The 24,617-nt window shown below is 59.6% G+C and overlaps 2 protein-coding genes across 2 annotated transcripts; one reads left to right on the top strand and one right to left on the bottom strand.

Annotated features, from left to right (window-relative positions):
• The first annotated feature begins 962 nt into the window (after positions 1–962).
• RPL36 (ribosomal protein L36) lies at positions 963–2,373 on the top strand. Its single transcript, XM_065874475.1, has 4 exons — positions 963–996; positions 1,177–1,271; positions 2,048–2,182; positions 2,253–2,373. The coding sequence occupies exons 2-4, from the start codon at positions 1,179–1,181 to the stop codon at positions 2,340–2,342; spliced, it is 318 nt and encodes a 105-aa protein (XP_065730547.1). The 5' UTR covers positions 963–996; positions 1,177–1,178; the 3' UTR covers positions 2,343–2,373.
• Positions 2,374–2,502: 129 nt separating this feature from the next.
• Positions 2,503–24,232, bottom strand: LONP1 (lon peptidase 1, mitochondrial). Its single transcript, XM_065875339.1, is given in 20 exon segments — positions 2,503–2,850; positions 3,879–4,043; positions 4,117–4,328; positions 5,177–5,342; positions 5,702–5,842; positions 7,964–8,080; positions 8,163–8,285; positions 8,673–8,760; positions 11,302–11,480; positions 12,207–12,345; positions 13,969–14,189; positions 15,659–15,742; positions 16,127–16,256; positions 16,603–16,664; positions 18,098–18,329; positions 20,200–20,319; positions 20,879–20,967; positions 23,790–24,056; positions 24,058–24,144; positions 24,146–24,232. Coding segments are annotated over 20 exon segments (2,886 nt in total). The 3' UTR covers positions 2,503–2,673.
• Between the last annotated feature and the right edge of the window lie 385 nt (positions 24,233–24,617).

Raw genomic sequence — 24,617 nt, 5'->3', positions numbered from 1 at the left:
TTAGATTCATGAATTAAAAATTGACACTTTCCTTAAAATGGTAAACCAGCAGTGCTCGCATAAAGAAAAAGCAACTGTAAAGATAAAAACTAAATGAAAGCAATGTTATTAAAACAAAACAATGTTTTGAAGAATGAAACAATGTTATAAACAGCTAGCTATGGGTGGGATAGGGAGGGTGGGAGGGAGACGGAAGAGGGGGGGTTATGGGGATATAAGTATAGCTGATTCACTTTGTTATACAGCAGAAACTAACACAACAATGTAAAGCAACTATACTCCAATAAAGATGTTTTTTTAAAAAAAAAAAACTAGTTCCTGTTGGCTGTCCAAGCCTCCAAGATTAGCAGGTGATCCAAGGGCTAACCCCAAACAGACCAGCCTCAAATTCATACTGTCTCTTGGAAATAAATAGGATTGAAAGATAAAAACCAGAAAAAAAGAATATTTTTTTGTTCCCACCACGCCTCCTATCCCTGCACCTAAAATTACATCGAGTTATATCAAGTGCCACCAGGGGGCACTATATCACAACGCTTTCCTTAGCTCTAGCCCAGAGCTTGGCTTCATATATAGTAAAACCAATTTCTCCGATTGTGGAAATTTGAGTTTGTGCCAGTTATCATATCTTGCTCAAACAGTTTGGAATAGGTACTATTGTTGTCATCATTCTATAAATGGAGAAATTCGAGTAGTGGGAGCTGAAGTCTCTGGCGCTGGGACAGCCAGCTGGCGGCAGAGGTTGGATTTCACCTCTCAACCCACCCGCAGAGGGAGACACCGCAGCAACAGCCACGCCCACCCGGTCCGACTACTGGTTTGGGCCCGTGAGGATAAGCGCGCATGCTCAGGGGGCCCACCGGGACGCCTCCAGCCGCCAGGGGGAGCCCGCGACATTCCTGCCTCTCTGGCCCGCGCCGCCCGCGGGTCGGTAGAAATCCCAGAGTTCGGTGCGTTTGAGGCCCTTCCGTCGCGGCAGCCATTGAGGAGCAGCAGGTTAGTGAAGCCCAGCGCGAGTACCATCGGCTGCCATCCGGACCCTTGGGGCTCCAGTGAAGCTCGGGGGTTTGGTTGGGTGCAGCGAGCAAGCCCGGGGGAGCCGAGGCGCGGGGTTCCGGGCGGCGGGGACCGAGCTGGGACTCACCTCCACCCCTCTCTCCCCACCCCTGTCCGCAGCCATGGCTCTGCGCTACCCCATGGCCGTGGGCCTCAACAAGGGCCACAAGGTGACCAAGAACGTGAGCAAGCCGAGGCACAGCCGCCGCCGTGGGGTGAGTGCCGGGAGCGCAGTCGGGAGTCGAGTCCCGAGGGCAGTGGGGAGCCCTGGTGTCTTGTTTGTTTGCGGTACGCGGGCTTCTCACTGTTGTGGCCTCTCCCGTTGCGGAGCACAGGCTCCGGACGCGCAGGCTTAGCGGCCATGGCTCACGGGCCCAGCCGCTCCGCGGCATGTGAGATCTTCCCGGCCCGGGGCACGAACCCGTGTCCCCTGCATAGGCAGGCGGGCTGTCAACCACTGCGCCACCAGGGAAGTCCAGCCCTGGTGTCTTAAACGGAAGAAAGGGGGTGTCAGGCTTGCGCAGAGCAGAGAGTGAAGATGCCGGTTACGCGCCTGCGCGGCGAACGCCCGCCGGGGCTAAGTAATGGGACCCACCTGGCCCGTGGATTCGGAAGCTGGGGCAGGAGCTAATTGGGAGCGAATTTTGACGCATGAGCAGGAGTTTGCCGAGTAGAAGGGTTTCTGGATCGGGGTTGGAATGTGGAGGGATAGCGGATTCCTTGTGTGTCAGGTTGAGGAATCGTAGGCTCATGGGGGTTTATATATTTCTTCATTAAGCGGCCCCGACTCCACGGTGCCCAGCTTGTGTCCAGGGCGAGAGGGTTCTGGGCCTGTGGAACACCCTGTGCAAAGGCCGGGTGTGACGTGCCACTTTAATGTTGATAAGATTGGGGACTGGGGAGGATTTGGGCTTCCCTTGTTAGCAGACATACAACGCTCCACCCGGAGACCCCCTCCGAGCCCCGCCCTGACGCCTCCCTTCTCCCGCAGCGCCTCACCAAGCACACCAAGTTCGTGCGGGACATGATCCGGGAGGTGTGCGGCTTTGCCCCTTATGAGCGGCGGGCCATGGAGCTGCTCAAGGTCTCCAAGGACAAGCGGGCCCTCAAGTTCATCAAGAAAAGGGTAGGTAGGACTCCTGTTAGGGCCGGGGTGGGACTTGGGGCTTAGGCTCATGGCCCTCCTTGCCCGGCAGGTGGGGACACACATCCGTGCCAAGAGGAAGAGAGAGGAGCTGAGCAATGTCCTGGCCGCCATGAGGAAGGCGGCAGCCAAGAAGGACTGAGCCCCTCCCCTCTGTGCACAATAAAACTTTTCCAGAAACTTGGGGTTTCTCTGCTGCCAGTGGGAAGGGGGGTGCCATCTGCTGGGGCACACGTGTACCTGGGCACCTTGGTGACAGGCAGGGTGGTGAGCACAGAAAGAAGCCACAGCCAACCAAGCAGTACTGGAAACGGCTTTTAATCATAATTAAATAGTCAGTGATTAAGCCATGATTGAGGTTGGGCTCCAGGCCTCTCCTGAGCTTCCTGTGGCTCAGCTGCCTGGAGCCTCTCCCCTGAGCGCAGTTCCAGCCCCGGCGGGCCCAGCGGTGCCTGCAGTGCCCAGAGCCGGCGTCACCGCTCCACAGCCAGGGCCTCGGCCTGCTCCTCGGGGAAGGCGATGTTGAAGATCTCGCGGTAGTGCTCCACGAAGTGCACCTCCAGGCCCTCGGTGATGAAGGCTGCCAGGTCGTAGAAATCCTTCTTGTTCTCGGTTGGCAGGATGATGCACGTCACTCCAGCACGCTTGGCCTGGGATGGGGGGGGGCAGTCAGGTCAGTGTGGGAGGTAGGAGAGGGCTGGGCATGGAGCCAGGTTTCCAGTGGCCACCCTGCTGAGGAAACTGAGGCCCAAGGTAACGTCACCAGCCTCTGTTCAGTAGCTTGGCAGCAGGAACCCAGGCCTCTTCTAGTGTGCTGTCACCCCAGAGGCTCTCCCCACCCCCAAAGGTGTCTGGAAATACAGGAATTATGAGGTCCATGGTTTCTGGGATTAATCACAGCACCCACTGCTTTACATTTAGAGGTCGGGCACCTAAAAATGCACAGGAACTGAAGACTGCCACGCACCCTGTCGCACCTGGGGCCTCTGAGCTGCTGTCCTTCAGCCTGACTCTGCCCCTTGGTGGACAAGGGTCCCCATGTGTCACCATGTGTTGCTCTAGGGATAGCATGCAGTGACTCACTGAACCTCTCACTTTGCAAGAGGGGAAAGCAAGGTGCAGAGAGCCTCCCACACACCTTGCCTGGATGTCCCTATCACAGGAGCCCTTCCCTGTGGGCAGCTGGGGCTGCGGTCCGTTTGAGGTAGACAGGGAGAGGCCTGGGGACTCAGGTGAGAGAGACTGGGGTGCTGCCAGGAGCTCGGGGGGCTCCCAACACTGAGAAGCACAGCCCGCCCCCCCATCCACCACAGTCAAACCTACAGCACACCCAGTGAGACGCTGGGCTCTGCCCTCTGTCCACCTGCAGTGCCTAAGCCTTGCTCCTCCAGCCTCTCCTGCACCCACAGGTCTCAGTGCTAGGCCACGGGGGGGCGGGGGTGAGGAAGCAGACCCTACTCATCCCTGAGGAGCTGAGATGAGGGCTGAGAACCACTGTGGAGGGAGGGGCAGCTAGGCAGTCAGCTCAGCAGGGGATCCAGGCCAGGCAGATCCAGATCCCATGCCCGCTGGGCCTCACTTTTCCTCTTCTGTAAAATGGGCCTGTCACTCTTCTCACCTGGGGGTGTTAGCCCTGACACGTGAATGAGGGCTGTGCGCTATCACACGGGACACTCACCGCAATGGTCTTCTCCTTGATGCCTCCCACAGGCAGGACCTTACCCGTGAGGGAGACCTCACCGGTCATGGCCAGGTTCTGCCGTACCGGCCGGTCCAGAGCCAGGGAGAGCAGGGCCGTGACAATGGTGCAGCCAGCGCTCGGGCCATCCTTAGGGGTGGCGCCCTGGGGGAGACAGACTGGTAGGCAGGCGGCTGCCAGGTGGGGGTGTGGGGCGTGGGCGCGGGTCCAGCCTCACCTCAGGCACGTGCAGGTGGATGTGCGAGGTCACCAGGTACTCGTTGGTGGGGTCGTACCGCATCAGGAAGGCCCTGGCGAAGGTGTAGGCGATGCGGGCGCTCTCCTTCATCACCTCCCCCAGCTGGCCTGTAACCTCCAGGCTCCCGTCCTTGTCCCCCTTGCTGTCACGCGGCCGCCTCAGGGACGTCTCAACAAATAGCGTGGAGCCTCCTGAGGAACCGAGGGCAGAGCCCATGAGCCCAGGATGCCTCAGACTCCTGGACGGCCGCTCCTGCCGCACCCTCACCCTCATCCCCAGTGATGGGACGCCCCTCACCGTCCCTTCCCTGGCTCATCCCAGCCTAGAGCCTTCTCATCCCTCACACCTCAGTGCCTGCACTCTCCCTGCAGCCACCTCGGGGCAGGGCAGCAGATCCATCTGCGGGGACCAGGTTACATGAAAACCTGGAAACGATCTCTGTGCTGGGCCTCCGCGTTCTACTTGCCCGTGGCGCAGAGCCTGCTGGTGCCAAGCTCCCTCCTCCCGTGCAGTTCCTCTCAGTGCAGCCCAAATCCATCAGCAGAGCCTGCCTCCTCTGTGCCCTGCCCCCAGGACCGCACCCAACCCTGCCTGCTACACAGACCCCTAGCCGTGCCCCCCCACCCCCCCGCCCTTGTAGCTCCCAGACCCAGCGTCCCCAGTGCGGGTGGGCTGAGCCACGTCGCCTGGACAGGAAGCCCCTCGGACCCTTCTCCCCAGACCTGCCTGGCCCTCCTCCCCCACTGGGTGGTGGCCCCCCAGGCGACAGGGTCTTGTGCTGTGAAGGGCTGTCCTTCAGGTAAACCTGAAAACCACAAACCCAAAGAAAGCTCGGGGGGGGGTGGGGGGCACTGCTGCCACCTCGCGGTCCCATCGTCCCTGATGAGCCCTGGTCCCCTGGCCTCACTGCACCCCACCCACCAGTGGAGAGGGCGTTCAGAGCAGCCTGCAGTGAGGGCTCCCACCTGTACCGGGGGACAGACGACCACAGGGACATGCAGAGCCCCCGGCGCTGCCTGCTCTAGCGCAGGCCACTCACCCATGGCGGTCCAGGCCAGGCCCATGGCCACACCGGGAGGCGTCATGTCGTACATGCGCTCCACTGTGAACACCGGCTTCCCCACGAAGTCCTGCAGGTTCTCCGGCGTCACCTCCACGAACTCAGCCTCGCCGCTGACGATCTTGTAGGCTGCCTTTCGCAACACCTGTGTGGACGCAGCAGGCTGGGGGGCAGCCAGGCCACAGAAGCAGCCCCCACCCCCTGCCCCCAACTCTCCTCCACCTGCCTTTAATTTTTTACAGTTGTGATAAAGTACACGTGACCTAAAACCATCTTAACCATTTTTAAGTGTACAGCTCAGTGGCAGGAAGTGCATTTGCACTGGTGTCCAACCATCCCCTCTAGAACTTTCTTACCTTCCCAAACTGAAACGCTGTCCTGATTAAACACTGCCTCCCCAGCCCCTCCACCTACTTCCTGTCTGTGGCTGTGACTCCCCTAGGGACCTGCTGTGAGTGCACTCAGACAGCATGTGTCCCTCCACCGCTGGCCAGGCAGGCTCACCTTCTCCACCTGCTTCTGCAGGTTGCGGACGCCACTCTCCCGGCAGTACTGCTTGATGAGGAGGGTCAGCACGTCCGATGACAGTGTGGCCTTGCTCTCGTCCAGGCCACACTGGGCACGGGCCTGAGGCACCAGGTACTGCTGCCAGGGAGGAGGAGAGCCGCCATCAGGACCCCAAGGGCCTCTCCCGTGGCCCCTGCCCACCCCTCCAAAGACCCCTGGCCGGGTAAATGAGGTCACTGAGGTAGACCCTGGGCCTGCCCCGTGGAGCCCCTGTCCCCAGGGGTAGCTGGGGGCCATTCAGCAGAGTGTGTGAGGGGAGGCTGCTCCCGGACCACACCTGAGCCGAGACCTGAAGGGAGAAGAGCCAGCAAGGCCAGGAGGGGGTGGGAGAGTGTCCAGGGAGAGAGCCCAGCAAGTGCCAGGATCCTGAACCATGGGCCTAGGACCTGCAGGCGCCCGGCCTGCCACCTCCACGTGCTCCCAAGGCTCATCTTAGCTGCCTCTTCCTCCAGGAAGGCCTCCTTGAACCCCCAGACTTCCTCCTCATACAGAGACCGGTTATGTGACTACTGCACAGAGCAGGTGGGGATGGGGAGCAGGTCAGAGGCTCCAGGGTCACTCGGGGCCCAGCACCACCCCTGCCGCACAGCAGTCGGTGGAGTCTGAGCAGTCCTGAGCACTGACTGCAGGGCAGAAGTGTCCCAAAGCCCTCGTGTGCCTCCTGCTGTCCCTTCAAGGGTTTGAAGGAATCCCTCCACCCACACCGCCAAGCCTGCCCCACCTCTGCCTGGTCGAGTGTCCAGGCTGCTGGGGGACAAGGGAAGTGACGGGGAGTCGCAGTACCCCTGTGACCGCCCCAGCCAAGAGCTCCTCTTCCTCGCCTCCCACCCCCCAGGGGATGCAAAAGGGGACAAGATGCACTAAAGCCCTCTCTGGAAAGAAGACACTGTATCAAGAACTCGAGCCCTCTGGAAGGGAAATCCGGCTCTCCCCTGACTGACTGCAAGATAGTAAAGCACCACACACACCCGGGCGCCAGGAAAAGGGAAGGATGCCACCAGCCCGGGAAGCGCTTTCCTACAAATAGAGATGCAGACAGAGGCCCGCATCCCGGGGGACCCTGGGCCCAGGAAAGCCCAGGGAGGCAGTCCCATAACCCGGGGAAGCACGGCTGGTGGGTAGACGGACAGCAGCCTCACTCTCGCGCCCACAGCCGTTACTGACCTGGCACGACACCGGCCACGGTGCGTGACCACAAGGCAGCGGGGCAACCCAAGGGGTAACTTACTGTCAGAGCTGAACTCACAACCCCAAGACAGTGCTGGGCCCTGAAGGCCAGGGTGGGGTCGTGTTACCTTCAGCACTGTGCTCACGGAGTGTCTTTCCTTGCTCTTGTTCTACGGCCTGTGATTATAACAAGAAATACATATTGGGTCTTTGGCCCCAATTCCCTGCACAAGCGATTCTAAGACGCTTGGAATTTCCTGAGTGTCAGGCACGAGAGGAGCGTCCTTTCTTATTCACAAGAAGTGATCATTAGCATAGCTGGATGGGGGCTGGTGGCCAGAGGAACCAAGGGACTGGAGGGATAGAACCTTCACCCCACCCTCAGCCCCCAGTGGGGGGAGCTAATCACCAGTGACCAATGATGCAATCAGTCATCCAGTCAACCATGCCTAGTAATGGGCCCTTCCCCACACCTTGCCCCAGGAGTCTCTGTTTTGGCTGTTCCCTAGTTGTATCCTTTATAATAAACTGGTAACAGTAAGTAAAAACTCTTGTCTTCCTGAGTTCTGTAGGCTGTTCCAGCAAATTATCAAACCGAGGAGGGGGCTGTGGGAACCCCCGGTTTATACCCAGTCAGTCTAAAGTAAGAGCGGCCAGGGACTTGGGGGCTGGCATCCAAAGTGGGGGCAGTGCTTTGGTCTGAGCGCTGAACCTGGGGTCTGATGCTGTTTCCAGGTGGGTAGTGTCAGAACTGCACTGAATCGTAAGACCCTCGGCTGATAGCTGGTTGGGGTGGGGAGCCCCCCGAACCCCCGCCTTGGTGTCGTCCGTGTCTTGTAATCACACCACACGGGCAGATCCTGTCCACATCCGTCTGTCTCCTCCGGGCTCGGGAGCCCCAGAGCAGGATCTGCGGGTTGCACCCCTAGCTCCAGTTAAGGGCCTGGCACCTAGTGGGCACTCGGATATTTCCTGAGCCCAAGTGGCGGCGGGGCACCCCTCCCCAGGGCCGGGCCAGCGGGGCCACCTTACCTCTGCGATGGCGAGCTTCTCCTGCGCCACGTACCCCGACACGTTGATCATCTCCATCCGGTCCCGCAGCGGCTCTGGGATGGTCTCGGTGATGTTGGCCGTGCAGATGAATAGCACCTGGGGGAGGCGGCAGCGAGGTGCGGTAGGACGGGGCGTCCGGACTCTCCCCACTGGCCCAGCCCCCGGGTGGGACACACACCTTGGACAAGTCCACAGGCACGTCTAGGTAGTGGTCCAGGAAGTTTGCATTCTGCTCAGGGTCCAGCAGCTCGAGCAGCGCTGACGAGGGGTCCCCCTGGTAGCCCCGGCCAATCTTGTCCACCTGAAGGGGCAGCAGGGGGAGGCGGGTGTTAGCCCCTTGTCCTCCCCCAGCGCCCGCTCGCCAGACACCCCAGCGGGAGACCAGACCACTGGGGGTTGGGGCTAGGGAAGCCCAGAGCAGGAGGGCTGGGCTGACCGTGTGGCCACGGGCAGAGAACAGGTCCTCCAGGGCGGGAGGGGGCCGGTGTCATGAGACAGCCGGCTGCAACAAGGCCGCCGACAGTGACTCAGGCACCATGGAAACCGCAGGGGGCCACGGTTTCACCTTGAACACAGACTCCATCTGGTCAGGGCCGCCTACAGCTGTGGCAGGAAGGCCCAGGGGTCACGTCCAACCTCAGGGAAGGGTATGAGCCCAGCCAGGGCCCAGCCCTCAGGCCCCACCCACCTCGTCTATCAGAACCAGGGGATTCTCCGTCTTGGTCTTCTTCAGGCACTGGATGATCTTGCCGGGCATGGCGCCCACATACGTCCGCCTGCGGAAGACGGCACAGCGGGGCGGTCGGTGCCCCAGCGCCTGGGGTAGCCACACTGGCGCCCAAGGCCCAGCTCCCCTGGAGCTGCGGGATCACCACATGCCTTCCAAGGCCGCCCAGAGGAGACACAGGGAGACGCACACAGCGTGGCCCCAGCGGAGGATAAATGCTTCCGCACTGTGCAGGTGGGCAGAGCACTGGCTCATCCTGATGGCGTAACAGTCCCAAGTCCTGGGGCTGTCAACGAGCTCTCCCAGCTCAGGCTCAGGGCGGGAGACAGATTCACAGCCAAGTCTCACTCAGACTCTTCCCGCTAGCCAGCACCTCCTATCCAGACGGCAAAACGCAGCCGGCATTGCCCGATCCAACAGAAGGAGAGGGGCAGGGAGCAGCCAGGGCCTGCGGCAGGAACATCCCCCACGCCTGGGTCCTTTGGCCTCAGGGTCACCAGGCCCAGGGCCCGGCCCCAGCTGGCACGTCCTTTCAGGAGTGTTTCCCGAGAGCCTACTTGTCTGCCCAGTTTGGCTGCAGGTGCCTGCCTGGCATTCTTAGGAAAACAGACATGAGTCCAGAGCTGTGAGCTAAGGCCCAGCAGGGCAGACAGACCACAAACCAGGCAGAGGAGAAAATCACAAGGTACAAAAGACTTCGTATCTGCGACAAAGAAGAAAAGCAGGCATGGGGGATCTGGAACGCCACTTTGAGGGTGAGGCAGTATTTTAAGGAAGAGATAAGGAACATCTTCAGGAAAGGCTACAAGCAGAGGAGGTGAGGGGGAGCCACATGGATGTCTGGGGGAGGGGCATTCCAGGCGGAGGGCACAACCCGTGCAAAGGCCCTGGGGCAGCACCGTGCCTGGTGTGCTGGAGGAACAGTGAAGAGGCCCATGTGTCTGGAGCAGAGTGAGCGAGGGGGAGAGAGGGAGGAGGGCAGGGAGGGGACGGGGCAGGTCATGCAGGGCCTTGTGGCCCACAGGGAGGACTTGGGCTTTAACCCGAGGGAGGTGGGAGCCCTGGAGGGCTGTGGGCAGAGGAGGGTTTGGCTGTCACCAGTATAACAGCAGTCAATTCCCTGTCGCTAGACCAACAGCAGCACAGAACGCCCACCTGCTCGCACGCTGCTGGGTGCCCTTTCCCCAATGACTCACCCCCAGCGTCACAGATCTCCTGTGCTTGTTTAGAAACTCCAGCACATGGTGCTGGTCTGCAGCTCCCTGTCCTTCCTGAACCAGGGCCCGGCTCTGCATCTGCCTCCCTTTCTGCCTCCAACCCCTCTACCTCCATCCTGCTGCACCTCCCAGCTCAGACCGCAGCTCCCGGGCACACCTGCACCATTCCAGCCTGCAGGCCTCCCAGTGACCCCGCCCCCAAGGCTGTGCCAGCCTCATCCCCTCCTGACCCCCACCCGGGCCCCACCATGCTCCGGCTCCCTTCTCCAAACCCCTGGAGCTCACACCGGGCTCCGGGCTGGGGAGGTCTCGAGACTGGCCACCGTCCAGGGGACTCGAGAGAGCCAGGAGTGGAGGGGGGCTGCAGCAGACTGGGGTGCTTGCACCCTGCCCAGCGGGCAGCCCAGCTCTGGAGCATTGCTGCCAGGAGGGCCTGTGAACCCTGGTGCCCAGAACTGTCCGTGCTTTTAGAAAAGCCAGAAAAGTAACTTTTAAACACAGATTTAAACCTTCTTTGGACACTACAGGATGGAAATGCATGGCCGACTTGGAACAGACACTTGTGTACCCACTGCACTTGTGTCTCACCGAGGCTTTTCAAAAAACCACCCTCTGGGGCTTCCCTGGTGGCGCAGTGGTTGGGAGTCTGCCTGCCGATGCAGGGGACGCGGGTTCGTGCCCCGGTCTGGAAGGATCCCACGTGCCGCAGAGCGGCCGGGCCCGTGAGCCATGGCCATTGAGCCTGCGCATCCGGAGCCTGTGCTCCACAGCGGGAGAGGCCACAACAGTGAGAGGCCCACATACTAAAAAAAAAAAAAAAAAAAAAACCACCCTCTGCGGAGGCCAGCGTGGCGGGAAGCCCCAGAACACAACACCCTTAATGTCCCACAGAAGGACACCATGCACGGGCCAGGTGGCTGTCAGAGCCTGCGCACAGGGGATGCCAGCCCCGCTCTGGGCCTGACAAGGGAGGCAAGAACCAAGACAGGTGCCGAGGCCTCACTGGGGAGACCGTCTCACCTCCCACTCTAGTCCCCAGTCCCCGGGCCTGCGGCCAGTGTTGCCGGGGTGCGGGGTGCTGAGCTGGTGGGATGGAAGCTGGAACCAGGGGGCCGTCTGCTGACAGCCTGGCCAAGAGGCCTTTCCAGTGGTTGAGAGGCTGAGGTTTTGATCCAATTTGATCCAAGGTTTTTAAGCACCTGGATTGAGCCAGGCCTGACGTCAGATTGGACACGCTGACTTTTCAGTTACCTATTCCAGCGTGAGTGGAGTTTGCTGCCTGCCACCATCACGCTACAGGGTAGGAAAAGACCCAGGAGAAGGAAGGCTGATGGGAGGCGGGGTGAGCCCCGAGGGGGAGGGGCCGGGCCAACCTGTGCCCCTTGATCTCGGCCACGTCCGTCATGCCCCCGACGCTGAAACGGAAGTACTCGCGGTTCAGGGCCCGGGCGATGGAGCGGGCGATGCTGGTCTTGCCCACACCTGGGGGACCGTAGAAACAGAGGATCTTGCCCTGGGTCGACGCCCGGAGCTGGCTGACGGCAATGAATTCCTGCAGGCAGAGGCAGGAGGACCCCGTGAGACAGCACTGCCCTTTCCACAGGGCAAGGGCCCCCGCCGGGCCTGAGCCTCCCCATCGTCCAGGCGTCTGGGGCTGCGAGAAGGGACAGGGCCTGACCCGGAGGGGCTGAGCTGACTGGACTGTCATTTGACACAGGAGGGACAGCCTATGGCACCAACAGGACGAGCAGGCGGCAAGGGGACGGGGGTGACGGGCTCTGGGTGACCCCGATGCCAGGCCCACCCGGCAGCTCCCCACTTGGATCACAGTGTCCTCTCTCCCCGCCGGCCCACCCGCTCTCAGCCAGACACCTCTGGCCCTCATGTCCTCCTACCACGAGCACAATTTTTATCCCCCTGGGGAAACCGTGAGCTCCCTGGAGCGGGCAGGCGGGCCTGGGCGGCCCCTAACACCTCCGAGCCACTCCAACCCCGGTCCCTCCGGCTGGGCCCCTCCATCCCTCACCCTCCTCGGCCCCTGCTGACCCCACACCAGCCTTGGCCCAGCCAAGCCCCCACAGACCCCCAGATTCTCCAGGGAGCTCCCCTGGGTTTCCCCCACCACACAGGGGGAGTCCTGGCTCCCGGGCCCCAAGGCCCCCGCCACCCTCACAGATGCAGACACGATGGCCACCGCCTCTCAGAGCTCGGCCAGGTGCCCCGCACACGAGTGGGGGGGTGGGCGTGGCCCTGGGGAGGGCGGGTGGCCGAGCCTCACCAGGATGCGCTTCTTGACATCCTCCATCCCATAGTGGTCCTCCTCCAGCACCGCCTGGGCCCGGGACAGGTCCAGGTTCTCGTCGCTGTACTTGCCCCACGGGATGGACGTCAGCCAGTCCAGGTAGTTGCGGGTGACGCTGCCACAGGACAGACAAGAGCCGGTGAGCGGGCCCGGTGAGCCGCCCGAACCCCACTCCATACATCCACAGTGCTGGGACCCACGTGCCCGATGTGAGAACTACACCAAGTGTCAGCTGCGGCCCGAACTGCCCTGAGAAGCCGGCCCAGCCTGGCCTGCCCCACTCCTGGCGCGGTGCAGACACGCCTCGGCTACCGCGCGTTTTACACCTTGAGGGTTTGTGGTAACCGTGCCTTGTCAGGTAATGGTCATCTTAGCAATAAAGTACTTTTTAATAAAGGCATATACGTTGTCTTTTTTTATACATAACGCAGCTGCACACTTAACAGACTACAGTAGAGCGTGAACATAACTTTTACACGAAGGGAAACCAAGAAAATTCATGTGACTCGCTTTTTTGCTATGAACCGAACCCGCGGTGTCCCTGAGGTCTGCCTGTATGGGTGCAGTTCCTGGCACAAGGGCTACATTTGCTTCCCAGACCAGAGACTCTGCGAGCATGGGGCCGGCTCAGGGTCCCACAGCACAGGAGGGGCCAGCGGGTAGGATGGGGGAGGGACAACCTGATGAGGGCAAGTGGGGAAACTGAGGCCTGGAGCGTGACCCCAGGCCGAGGGCTGTGCACCCAGGGACAGAGGCGCGCCTCACAAAGGGCCTGATAAGGAGGAGGCAGGGAGGTCAGAGGAAGAGGCGAGGCAGACGGCAGAAGCAGAGGCTGGAGTGACGTGCTCAGAAGATGGAGGAAGGGCCAGGAGCCATGGAACATTTCCGAGAAACTGAAAAGTCTGGAGACAGAGTTTCCCCAGAGCCTCCAGAAGGAGCCTGTCCTGCCCACCACACCAGACGTGAGGGCCTCTGCCTCCAGACCGCTACATGAGTCTGTGACGTCCTAAGGGACTAAGCATGTGGTCACCCTGACATCAGTGTGGGAAGCGCACTCACTGCCCCAGGAGAGGAGCTGGGGGCATCTCTGGTGGGGAGGCCTGCGGCGTCCGGGGCAACCAGCATCTCCCAGGGTCCTCGTGCAAAGAGACCAACCTTCCCCAGACACCCTGAGCCAGAGAGAGGCCCAGCCCAGCAGCCCGAGAGGGTCCAGTGCTGCAGGCCCGCTCAGATCCTCCCTCTGAGGAGCTGTCCCACGAGCCACCCCGGAGCAACGCCCAGGCCTGGGCTACGGGCAGAGCCAGAAGCATCCCACAGGGCCCCGACCCCTAGCCAGTGTGCATAGGACAACACCCGCCGGGCAAGGCCAGGGCCTCAGGAAGACGCTTGTTTCCTGGCTGACTCTCAAAGCCGCCAGAGGGAGGCCAGGGGAGGGGGCGGCCTTGGAGCAATGGCCCTGGGGACTCCTGGTCCTGACTGGTGGCACTGGCTTCAAATCCCTGTCTCCACCTGCCAGCCCAGAGGCAAGGGAACTGATGTAACTTCTCCAAGCCTCGACTCCCTCATCTGTGAAACAGGGGCGACAGAGACACGGCCCGCACAGGGGCGATACGAGGGGATGGACACCCACCATGACCGAAACATGCATGAGGGGCCCACCCTCCTGGCTTTCCAGGGACCCCAGTCAGATGCCCAGCTTTCCCGAGGCCGGGGAACAAGACGGGCCCCCTGCGCTCACTTGAACTCGGAGGAGTGGTTGTCCAGCAGGCCCAGCTTGCTCAGCTCCTCGTCCACCACGTCCATGACATGCCTGGGGACCACGAGCTCCTTCAGCCGCTCGCGGAACTTCTCCTCGATGGCGTCCTTGTCGTCCTTCTCCAGGCCCAGCTCCTTCTTGATGATCTTCAGCTGCTCCTGCAGCAGGTATTTGCGGTGCGTCTGCTTGATCTTCTCCTCCACCTGCAAGGCCCAGAAGCCGCCGTCAGAGCAGAGGGGACGCAGCCCAGGGCGGGCCTGCTGCTTCCTCAGGACATGGGAGAGAAACCCAGAGCACCCAGCCTCTGATTTCCCCCACGTTCCACCCTAAGTCCTCCTGGTCACGGGCCTCACGATAAGTAACACCAAATTCAAGGGGAGGAAGGGATCCACCCTTCAATCCTGGTTACGACCAGGAAAAGCTGGGCCTGATGCCAGTGTGTCCCCCACGTTAATCAAAGGGGTGCCACGCTCCCTCTAACAGCCGGAACAGCAGGACACGGGCTGAGGGCCCTAGGTCAGCATCGGCGCCCGCCCAGTGACCTGCTGTCCCGTGCCCTTGCATGTGAGAGCTGCCTAGTGGCTTTTTCAATTAAAGATATGATACAAGAGATTTTCCTGGTGGCACAGTGGTTAAAAACTCTGCGCTCCCAATGCAGAGGGCCCAGGTTTGATCCCTGGTCAGGGAACTAGATCCCTCATGCCTGCCGCAACTAAGAGTTCGCATGCCACAACTAAGGAGCCCACATGCCACAACTAAGGAGGCTAAGAGCCACAACTAAGGAGACTGCCTGCTGCAACTAAGGCCTGGAGCAACCAAATAAATAAATATTTTAAATAAAATAAATACGATACGAATATTTTCCCTAACATAAAAATTAAGTGAGGGCTTCCCTGGTGGCACAGTGATTAAGAATCTGCCTGCCAATGCAGGAGACATGGGTTCAAGCCCTGGTCTGGGACGATCCCACATGCCATGGAGCAACTAAGCCCACGCGCCACAACTACTGAGCCTGCACTCTAGAGCGAGACACAATTACTGAAGCCCGCGTTCTGCAACAAAAGCCGCCACCACAATGAGAAGCCCGTGCACCGCCACGAAGAGTAGCCCCTGCTCGCCGCAACTAGAGAAAAGCCCACGTGCAGCAACAAAGACCCAACGCAGCCAAAAATAAATAAATTCATTTAAAAAAAAACCTAAGTGCTATAACAGCCTCTATGGCAAAAGAATCTAAAAAAGAGTGGATATATGCATACATATAACTGACTCACTTTGATGCACAGCAAAAACTAACACAACATTGTAAATCAACTATATTCCGATAAAAATTAAAAAAAAAAAACAACAACAACTAAGTGATAAAAGTGAGTTAAATCTAGAAAACGTTAAGTAACCAACAATCCAGGCAGTCCATGGGTTTGCCCAGTTGGGAAGGTGGGCCTCCAACAGCTCAGTCTGCGGAAACAGCTTTCGACCTCTCCCAAGCTGGCTCCCAATTTCTAGCATTTCCCCCCGGGCTCCCTCAATGGTCAGGAGGGTCCCAGGACCTCTCACTCTGCACTCAGCTGCTGGCACCAGTCTGACATTTTCGCACAGGTTCCCAGCCCCGAGGGGGAGTGGAGCCTCACAGCAGAGACTCTCTTGCGCACTGGGGCCCCGCCCCGCCGCTCACCTCCCGGCCCAGACGCTGCTGCAGCTTGCTCAGCTCAAACTCCTTCTTGAGGAGGGACAGGGCCTTATACAGCCGCTTGGGAATCTGCCAAGAAAGGGAAGACGTAAGAGGATGGTCATCTGTGTGGAGGGGCAGTGGGGAGGGAGCGCGAACCAGGGCAGGTGGACAGGCCACGCCTCCCCAAATCCGAGAGGGGCACACGCTCTGCCCCAGCAAGCCCAGTGCTCCAGCCACGCTCCACAGGTCTGCGGGCCGTGTGGACCAGGACACTGGCAGAGGTGCTGTTCATAACGACGAGACTGGCGACAACCCAAGCACGCCACCCACTGACGGGTGCTGCCCAGTGGGACACCACGCGGCCGCTACCAAGGACGAGGGGCCAGACGTGGTCAGAAGGACGCGGGCTAACGTGAACCCACCCCAAGGCCGGAGCCCAGGACAGCGGCCAGGCGGGGAGGCCGCACTCACGTTGGTCTCCTCCAGGACGTCCTGCAGCTCGTGGGACTCGGCCCCAGTCAGCGCGGCGCCCATGTCGCTCAGGTAGATGGGGTTGTCCACCACCCTGTGGCCGGCCTGCATCATCTGCAGCACAGACTCCCTGCAAGGGACGGAGATGCTGCCACGGGGCGCCGGGGCCGCGCGGTCCTCCTGGGCTGCGGCCCGTCCTGGAGCGGGACTAACGCCCCACGCCCAGACGCAAGTCACCCTGGCAGCCATCCGGCAGCCCTCCTGAGATGCCTTCCCCCCACCTGGCTGATGACGAGAGAGCCGGGGCCAGGTAGGCTGTGCCCCTCCGACCTCCCGCCCGCCCCGGGGCCTCCCTGCTGGGACGGAAGCAGCTCCCCTCTCAGAGGCTAGGCAGTCCCCAAGCCCAGCCGGGATCTCAATGAGGACAAGCAGCCAGACAGGCCCAGCCTGGCCTCGTCAGGAGACAGGAGACCAACCTGTAGAGCGGGTTCAAGGCAATGATGTCCCGGATGGTCTTCACAATCTCCGCCGTCAGGGCCTGGCAAGCAGGGAGGCCACGTGGGCACTGGGACCAGAGCGGGCTGTGGCCCTGGAGCCCCTCCCACCCGGCCCAGCCAAGGACGGCCCCAGAGGCCCAGGAGCGGAGCCCCAGTTCACAAGTCACAGGGACTCAGGACCCAAGAGCAATAACTAAACCAACCCTGTCTCCGTGGACCGCTCTGAACCTCGACCTTAGTACGAACCATCTTGGGTGGGGAGAAGGGGCTCGAGGTCTGTCCCCCCCAGAACCTTGCCCCAGCCGGCTCCACTATGGATGCCACAGGTATTGCTGTCCTTTTTGCCTTCGCTGCCGCCACAGTGAGGCCAGTGACACTCCCGGCAGGATCACTGGACACAGTTTATGGCATAAATCCTGCACCTCATTTCCAGAGGCCACAGGTCCCAGCACTTGGCACTCTGCTCAGGGCACTGCCGGCACGAAGCAAGCAGCCACCACTGCTGGGCTTTTTCAGTGTGATCCACCGGTCTCTGGTTAATGGGTTTGTCCCTGATCTGCCTGGGATGACCTTTGTAGAAGGAACCAGAACAGGCCAGCTGGTGGGCCTGCGTGGCATGTGCGCCAAGAGGGACGGGCACGCTCCGAGCTCCCCACTCCCCTCCCGCCAGACGAGAGCCTTCAAGGAAATGCTAAGGCTGGGCTGCCCAGGACAGCAGCCACCAGGCGCTGCTCACGTTTCAGTGAGTTGAAATGAGAAACAATTAGACGTCCTGTTCCTCAGTCGCAGCAGCCACAGGTCAAGTGCTCAACGGTGACAGGGGCCGAATGGTGCAGTCACAGAATGCATCCAGCACGTGGAAAGTTCTCCCCGGCAGAGCTGCTCTGGAGGGCCCCATGGAGGTAACTGCCGGCCCCGGGCCCCTTCCAGCGCCCGCAGCAGACATCACCAATGGATTGTGGCACTCCTTCCCACCGAGGTCAGAACCCACCCCAGGCTCAGACCAAAGCTGTCCGCTATGCCAAGGTGGTGTTCCCCTTGGGGAGGCCAAGGAAACCCGGTGCAGTCGCACCCGAGGAGCCTTCCACCTGCCTTGCCTTTCTTCTTCACCTCTCCCCGTTGGAGGCAGGTCACCCTGCCCATAACCTACATGAGAAGGACGGTGGAAGGACATTTCCCGACACCCTCTCGAGAGCTGGCTCTCCATGCTATGGAGAAGAAGGCAGGCCAGCCTAGGCTTGGGGTCAAGGTGGCCAGAGGCTCTTTCCAGTCTTGGAAGCACGGGTCACAGAACCAGCTACATGTGCCCTGCCCACTCCCCCAGCCCGGGGCCTGGGAGGAGGAGCCAGGACCCGGTTCCTTCACAGCAGCCAAGGCTCCAGCGCACTTCCGACTTTCCCGACGCCAGCGCCAGCGCCAGCTCCTCCCAGACCTCCTGGAGGAAGAGGGCGCTCTGCCCCCCACGCGCACTCACCTTCACCTCCTCCGTGACCTGGAAGTCTTCGTGGGCGACGTTCTCCACCTCCACCATGAGCACCTCACCAGCGGGGCTGGGCTCCGGCTCCATCACCACCTGCAGCTGCCGCTTGGCGCCGCCGTCCTCCTCCGCGTCCTTCTTGCCCCGCTTCGGCTTCCTGCGTAGCTTCTGCCTGTTCTCGCCCTCGGGCTCCTCCGGCTCCACCTCCAGCTGCCTGTTGATGTGAACCCTGAAGACGGGGAAGAGGAGGTGAAGTCACCGAGGCTGGGGGGAAGGGGGGCGTCCTGCCGGCCACAACGCTCTGCGGTGCTGATGACACAAGGGCTCGCTGGGCCCAGGCCCCTGCAGCCACCAGGGCTGGTGAGAAGAGGGGAGCTGCTGTCTCAGAACCCAAGACCAGCAGGCCCTCTGCCCCTGGACTCCAGCCAACCCATCCTTTGTTTCCCACACCAACATCCGCTGTCCTCCAGGAACGAGGACGCCAGTGGCAGCCCGCGCTCTGGGGCCCATCAGGGACTCCGCCTGCCCTTCCCCCGGCCTCCAGCTCACCACACAGCGGCTCCTGCACAAGATTCAGCTCCAGGTTCAAGGGCGCCTCCACTGAGGTCCTCCCCAACCACTCCACATGAAATCCAGCCCCACCTGCGCACACACCCGCCCCACCCCCCCATCCATCGTCATTTTCACCCCAAAGCACCTGCCACTGTCAGAATTTAGCTGGTGACCTTTTTTCCCGTGCAGGGGGCGGGCTCCCCAAGTTGGGCCCCTCGCTGGCTACTCCACTCACACCCGAGGGCCTGGCAGACACCAGGCGCCCAGTGTTCAGTGACGTGTTGGCTCTTTTCTGCCACACGGGGTAACTAACAACAGTACCACCCTTAGAGAGCAGGCCTGAGCGCTACCGGGGACGCGGACTCAGTGGCGGCGGACACCAGCAAGATGCACAGAGAAAAGGAGGTCGGGACTTGGTGAACACCGAGGTGGCCTGGCCTCAGGACTCAGCAGGACTCGTTCTCCAAGGCACCCTGCAGGTTAGCGGAGCAGTGAGTAGCCGCACCGTCTTTATTAATTTTGGTTGTATCTTATTCTGTTCTTTCTGAGCCACGGATCCTCCCAGGAGACAAAGGAACAGCCTCTTCCCTAAAACAGACTCTAACACGAGCAGTTGAACACAGGCATGGGGGCTCGGCGCAGCGGGGACGCCACCAGGACTGTCCACGGAAGCGCTGCCGGCCGGGACCGTTTCCCCGGTGTGCTCTGGGGGAGCTGCCGGCTGACGCAGAAAAAGCCTCCGTGAGAGGAAAGGATGAAGGGCTCTCGAGTCAACAAACACCAACGGGCATCTGCAGTAAGAAGCTTTTCCAAACACTACGACCTTAACGGTTGGTGAGTCTGAAATGTCTCCCACATGTCTGTGATCACAGGACACCTTTGACAAGCATCTCATCTTGGGAGGCCAATGTTCCTTGGAACACGTGAAAAGAAATGAACACGTTCATTTCTTCCAGCTTCAACCCAGCTGATCATGTAGGTTTTTCTTAATTAGCTGTAACAATACAGCGGGTTAGACTGGGCTTGCAAATGCCATATGAAGCCCTTCGGCAGAGGAGGTAGAGGTAGACTGGCTGAGTAAAAAACCGCAACCTGGACTTCTATGGGGGTCCAGTGGTTAAGACTCCATGCTTCCACTGCAGGGGGCACGGGTTCAATCCCTGGTCCAGGAACTAAGATCCCGCAAGCTGCACGGTGCAGCCAGGAAAAACAAAAAACAAAAAGCCCAACATGCCAAGGTGAATGGAGACGCAGATGCAGGCACCAGGGGGAAGGCGTGCTGACACCCAGACGTGAACCGTGAGGCAACGTGCTATCTCCTGTCTCGTGGTGCTTTTTGGACTAACGGGCCTGAGAAATGGCTTCTCACTGACCACCCAGACTGCCACTTAAGCAGAGCGGCTCTGAGAAGCTGTGGGGGGGGGGTGGTTTCCACCTCCAGTTTTGGCCTGGTCACTGCGGTGACCGAGAAGGGCAGGTCGGTGCTGGAACCTGGGGCGCCCCAGGCCACTCTTCCCGCCCCACCCCGTGCACTTGGGCTCCCGCACCTTCTGTGTCCCATGACGATCATGCGCAGCTTGTCCCCAAGGTCCTGCATCTCGTGGATCTGGACAAACGTCCCCGTGTGGTAGATCTCGTCCAGGCTCTCGACCACGTCAGACTCGTTGCTGAGGGAGAAGGGACACAAAGGAACATGGGCACAGGTGCTCTGGCTCTCTTGAAAAGAGAGAGAAGAGAAACACCCCTCCTGGCCTTGACCTCCTTGCTCCTACAGGTGCTCTGGGCCACCCCTGAGGGTCACCGCATACAGGCAGGCGGGGCCAGATGGAATCTGGATTCCACTCCACACCTCTTCTTATGGAGCCTGCGTAGAACACACCTTCCGACTTGGAAGTGGAACTCATTCCTACCTGCAGTCCAGGTAGATGTGCCCAGAGCCCCCGCATCTAAGGCTGCTCTGAAGCAGCCTCACCCTGGCCTAACACCAGGGGTCCCCAAGGTTAGCTTCCCCGCACCTGGACCACGCATGAAGCCCACGGCCTGGGGCAGAGTCTTCAGCCCAGACTGAAAAGGGATGCTCAGCTCTCGGCCTCATCCCCCGGAGGTCTGACTTGGTTTCTTTCAGGTCAGGAGCCAGAGGTCCAGGCTACTCTACGGAGCAGGCTCTGTGGTGAGCTACAATCCAGGGCAGCTTCAACAAAGGAGTGAAGGAAAAATTACACTTACTTGTCATCTTTCTTTAGAAAGACGCCGGCATACGGCTGGGCAAGGCGGACTTTCCTTCTCAGCAGCTCAACCAACTTCTTATTTTTAACCTAGCATGACAATGACCCCAAGGTGAAACGCAGGGTAGGCTTTCTAGATGACGCTTTGACAGCAGCTCTAGCATTTTCTGTAATACTCTCTAGGGGCGTGCTAATCTGATCCAGGACTAACCAACACGGTCCAGGAACCTCTGAACCAAAAGAAAAAAAAAAAAAAAAAAGGACGGGCAGTATTGAAGAGCTGCATTCCTTAGTTTTTCCCTCTTCCTAAAAAAAAAACTAAAAGGAGACAAACGGCCAGTACCAAGAAATTGATTTCACATCCAATTTCAAGAGCTGTTTCTGTGGCGAAATGCCTTGGCTTGAAAATCTCAACTCTCTGCTTTTCTTTTTGGGAGGACAAAAGTAGATGTGCGTAATCCAAATGTGACACACCCCACAGGCTGGTAATTTCCTCCAATTTTCATGGAAAGTATATCCCAATCACATCTATATCCTATTCACTGATCATCGAGACCCACCGCCCATCACAGCACATTCTCCTGTCATTCCATTGGCAGGTAGAGGACTAATGTTTCGTAGGAAACAGCTGATAGGGAGGAGCACAGGTGTCCTTAGGGCCCAAATGGTTTCCTTCAAGCCTCTGTTATATTCCTAGACCAGACTCTAACTAAAAACGTAATGGCCCTCAAACTTTGGCACAAGTCAGAATTCCCTGGAGGGCTTCTTAAAACAGATGGCTGGGCCCCACCCCTGGAGTTTCTGATTTGGGAGGGCTGAAGCAGGCCTGAGAGTCTGCACTTCAAGCAGACTCCCAGGTGATGGCTGCTGGTCCAGGAACCCGGCTTTGAGAAGCAGCGTTTTAACTCCATGACCACACGGTATGGGAATTCCTGACACTGTAAATGCATTCTCCCCAGAACAAAGGTCCGTGACATCCATCAGGAGGGTCACATGACCCACCCAAAATTAAGAGCCACTGGTCTATACTCAGAGGCCACTAATAAGGAGAGACGCCACTGGGGCAAGTTAGCCACATGCAGTGTCAACTACTAAATCAAGAGTAATCAGAGCTTGGCTAACAGGTTCAGAAACACTTATTGGGTCCCCTGGGAGCTCCAACTTTCTCCTTGACTAACAGCTGACCATTGCATCTTAGCACCTGTCCTTCCCTCTGGTGGGACCCCTTTTTCGTTATTTATAAAGTAACAGCAACAGGAATACCACATGAGAGTTCCACATGCCAGTCTCACACTACCCGCAGCATCTCATGTAACCCTCCTGGCTAGCCCTAGATTGGCACACAGAATCTCTTGGAAGAATCCTGTCTCTACTTGGGCACTGGGGACAGGGGGCATCTTCCACTTTGAGGGGCTGAGGGGGCCGTACCTGCTGAACATCCTGGCCCTAGGGGCCTGGGAGGGGAGGGTAGAGAGGACAGCTGGGGTTGGGGGCCTCAAGTATGGAGAAAAGACCCCCAGGGCTTGTTTCTGAGGTGTCAAAAGCACACCACATGGGTAACAGCAGCCGCTTCTTATGAAGGCGTATCAAGCACCAGGCACGGTTCTGAGGCCTTTAGACATGACCTCATTTACCTCCCATCACAGCTCTAAGAAATGAGGTACTATTACTACGCCCATTTCACAGATGAGACAATGGAGGCCCAGAGGAACAGCTTGCCCAGGGTTATGGAGCTAGGGGTGGAGGGGCCAGGATATGATCCCACAGGGTCCGGCCCTGGGGCCTGCCAGTAACCACTACAGAACATCAGGGAAGGCCCTTGGAAGGGCAGCTCGGACGCACACAGTCACAGAGCTGGAGACGAGGTGGAGGGGGCTCCTTCTGCCCCCCACACTGGCTGAATGCTGTCCCTCTGTACCGTCCTTTCCCTTTCCAGGGGATCGCTGAGATTTATTCAGCAGAGACTAGAGAGTGAGGGTAGAGGCTGGAGGGTGAATGCAGAGCTGACTCATTGTATGACCTTGCTTAGACAGTTAAGAGATAACGCTTCTCCCCCACGGACTCATTTCCACATCATTAAAAAACTCAAGTTCCTTGCACTCCTGCTGCTTTCTCTCTATTACATCACCCTGGTCCATTTGCACCACCCGACACCCCGTGGCTCTTAGTCTGAAAAGATCTGTACTGTCTCTTGCACCAGAACATAAGTTCTTTAGGCAGAGGGGTTGTGTCTGACTTGTTCTGCTGAATCCTCAGCCGGCTACACGGGAACAAGAACACCCTACTGAATAAATGAATGAATAAACCCCTGGGAACATCCTTATGCCATGTTCCTCCTAAGACTCCTGGACAATCCCTCGCTCTATCATCCCCTGCAGTACTTACAACCTTCCAGTCCATAATTTACTTACTAGCCTTGTTTATTACCTCTCGAATCCCGCTGGAACCTAAGCTCCAAAGGCAGGAAAGTGTGTCCGTTTTGTTCAGGGCTGTATCCCTAACACTTGGAACCGTACCTAGCACATGACCTCAAGAAACATTTAAGGAAGGAATGAATCCGGATCCCAAAGGGTCTCTTAACCAGAAGGCAGACCGCCCTGGGGGAGACTGTTACAAAACATTTACCAAGACCAGCAGAAAAGTAACCGAGTGGCAAGGCTGTCCTGATCTTTCCCGGCACCGAATTTCTATGACTAGGACTAGTTAAGTGGACAATCCTAAGCTCGTTGGATTCAACTCTCCTGAAGGGATCTGAAAGGGGGCGGAAACTGGCTCGAGTTCACTAGGAGTGAGGAAACTAACACTCGAACGTTTTCAAGTTGTGAGGCATGAGGGTGCTGAGCGATCCCTCGGTCCAACCCGCAGCTTGCAGACATGGGGGAAACGGAGGCCAAGGCCGGGGCTCTCATTACCTCGACAATCTTGATAAAGCGCGGGAACACTGGGTTGCGCGTAACGGCGATGAGCGGCAGGTGCGGGAATACGTCCGGTATCATCATGGGCGTCAGCGCCGTTATGACAGGGCCTTCCCCGCCGCCCGCGCTGCCCCCCACGCCCGAGGCCCCGTCCCCCGCGCCGCCCTCGGAGGCATCCTCGCCGCCCGAGAATGCGCCGCCGCCGCTGCGGTTGTTAGCATCCCGAAGTCCCCGCCAGTGGCCCGCGGCAGCGGGGCCTTGGCCCCGCAGCGCCCAGGGAGGAGAGGCGTCGCAGACCCGCCGGCCTCTGGGCAACCAAGCTCTGGCCGCAGTCGGGACCCGCCCCCCGGCGGCGGCCAGCAACGGCCGCCGAAGCGCCCAACACCTCGCAGCTCCCCACAGCCGCACGTAGCCTGCACCCGCCGCCATAGCCCGGCCATCCTGGCGGCGCGCGGGACTTGCGTCATTTCCGCGGGCTGGGCTGGGGCGTACGTGACGGCCGGCGCGTGCCTGCGTGCCCGAGGGAGGGGTGGCCGGAAACGGACGGCTGCAGAGGCGGGACTTGGAAGAGTGGAGGCGGGGCCTACGCGAAGTAGAGCCGGAAGCGTTCCAGCTCCCTGGTTGCGTTCACCTTTTCTGATAGGCCCCTTCGGATCGCGGGGAGGGCTGTGGGCACGCGTGATGGCCCCTAGAAAGAGAGCAACTATGCCTGCAAGCGCAGCTTTGGGAACGTGTGGGCAGCCCGGTCCAAACACTTGGGCTTAGGAATGTGTGTGACACGCCCAAGCTCAAGCTCTGGCGCGCGCCACGGTTGGTGGGTTCGGC

This window comes from Phocoena phocoena, chromosome 3 (assembly GCF_963924675.1).
Source record: "Phocoena phocoena chromosome 3, mPhoPho1.1, whole genome shotgun sequence".
In the NCBI taxonomy this organism is placed as follows: Eukaryota; Metazoa; Chordata; class Mammalia; order Artiodactyla; family Phocoenidae; genus Phocoena; species Phocoena phocoena.
Note: the sequence above shows the minus strand (reverse complement) of the source record. Positions and strands in the feature narration are given on the sequence as shown.

What these genes read in the sequence shown, in the direction of transcription:
- RPL36 (XM_065874475.1), top strand. Translation starts at nt 1,179, where the DNA reads ATGGCTCTGCGCTACCCCATGGCCGTGGGCCTCAACAAGGGCCACAAG. An exon ending in GGCACAGCCGCCGCCGTGGG is followed by an intron (nt 1,272 to 2,047) that starts GTGAGTGCCGGG and finishes CTTCTCCCGCAG; the next exon opens with CGCCTCACCAAGCACACCAA. An exon ending in TCAAGTTCATCAAGAAAAGG is followed by an intron (nt 2,183 to 2,252) that starts GTAGGTAGGACT and finishes CTTGCCCGGCAG; the next exon opens with GTGGGGACACACATCCGTGC.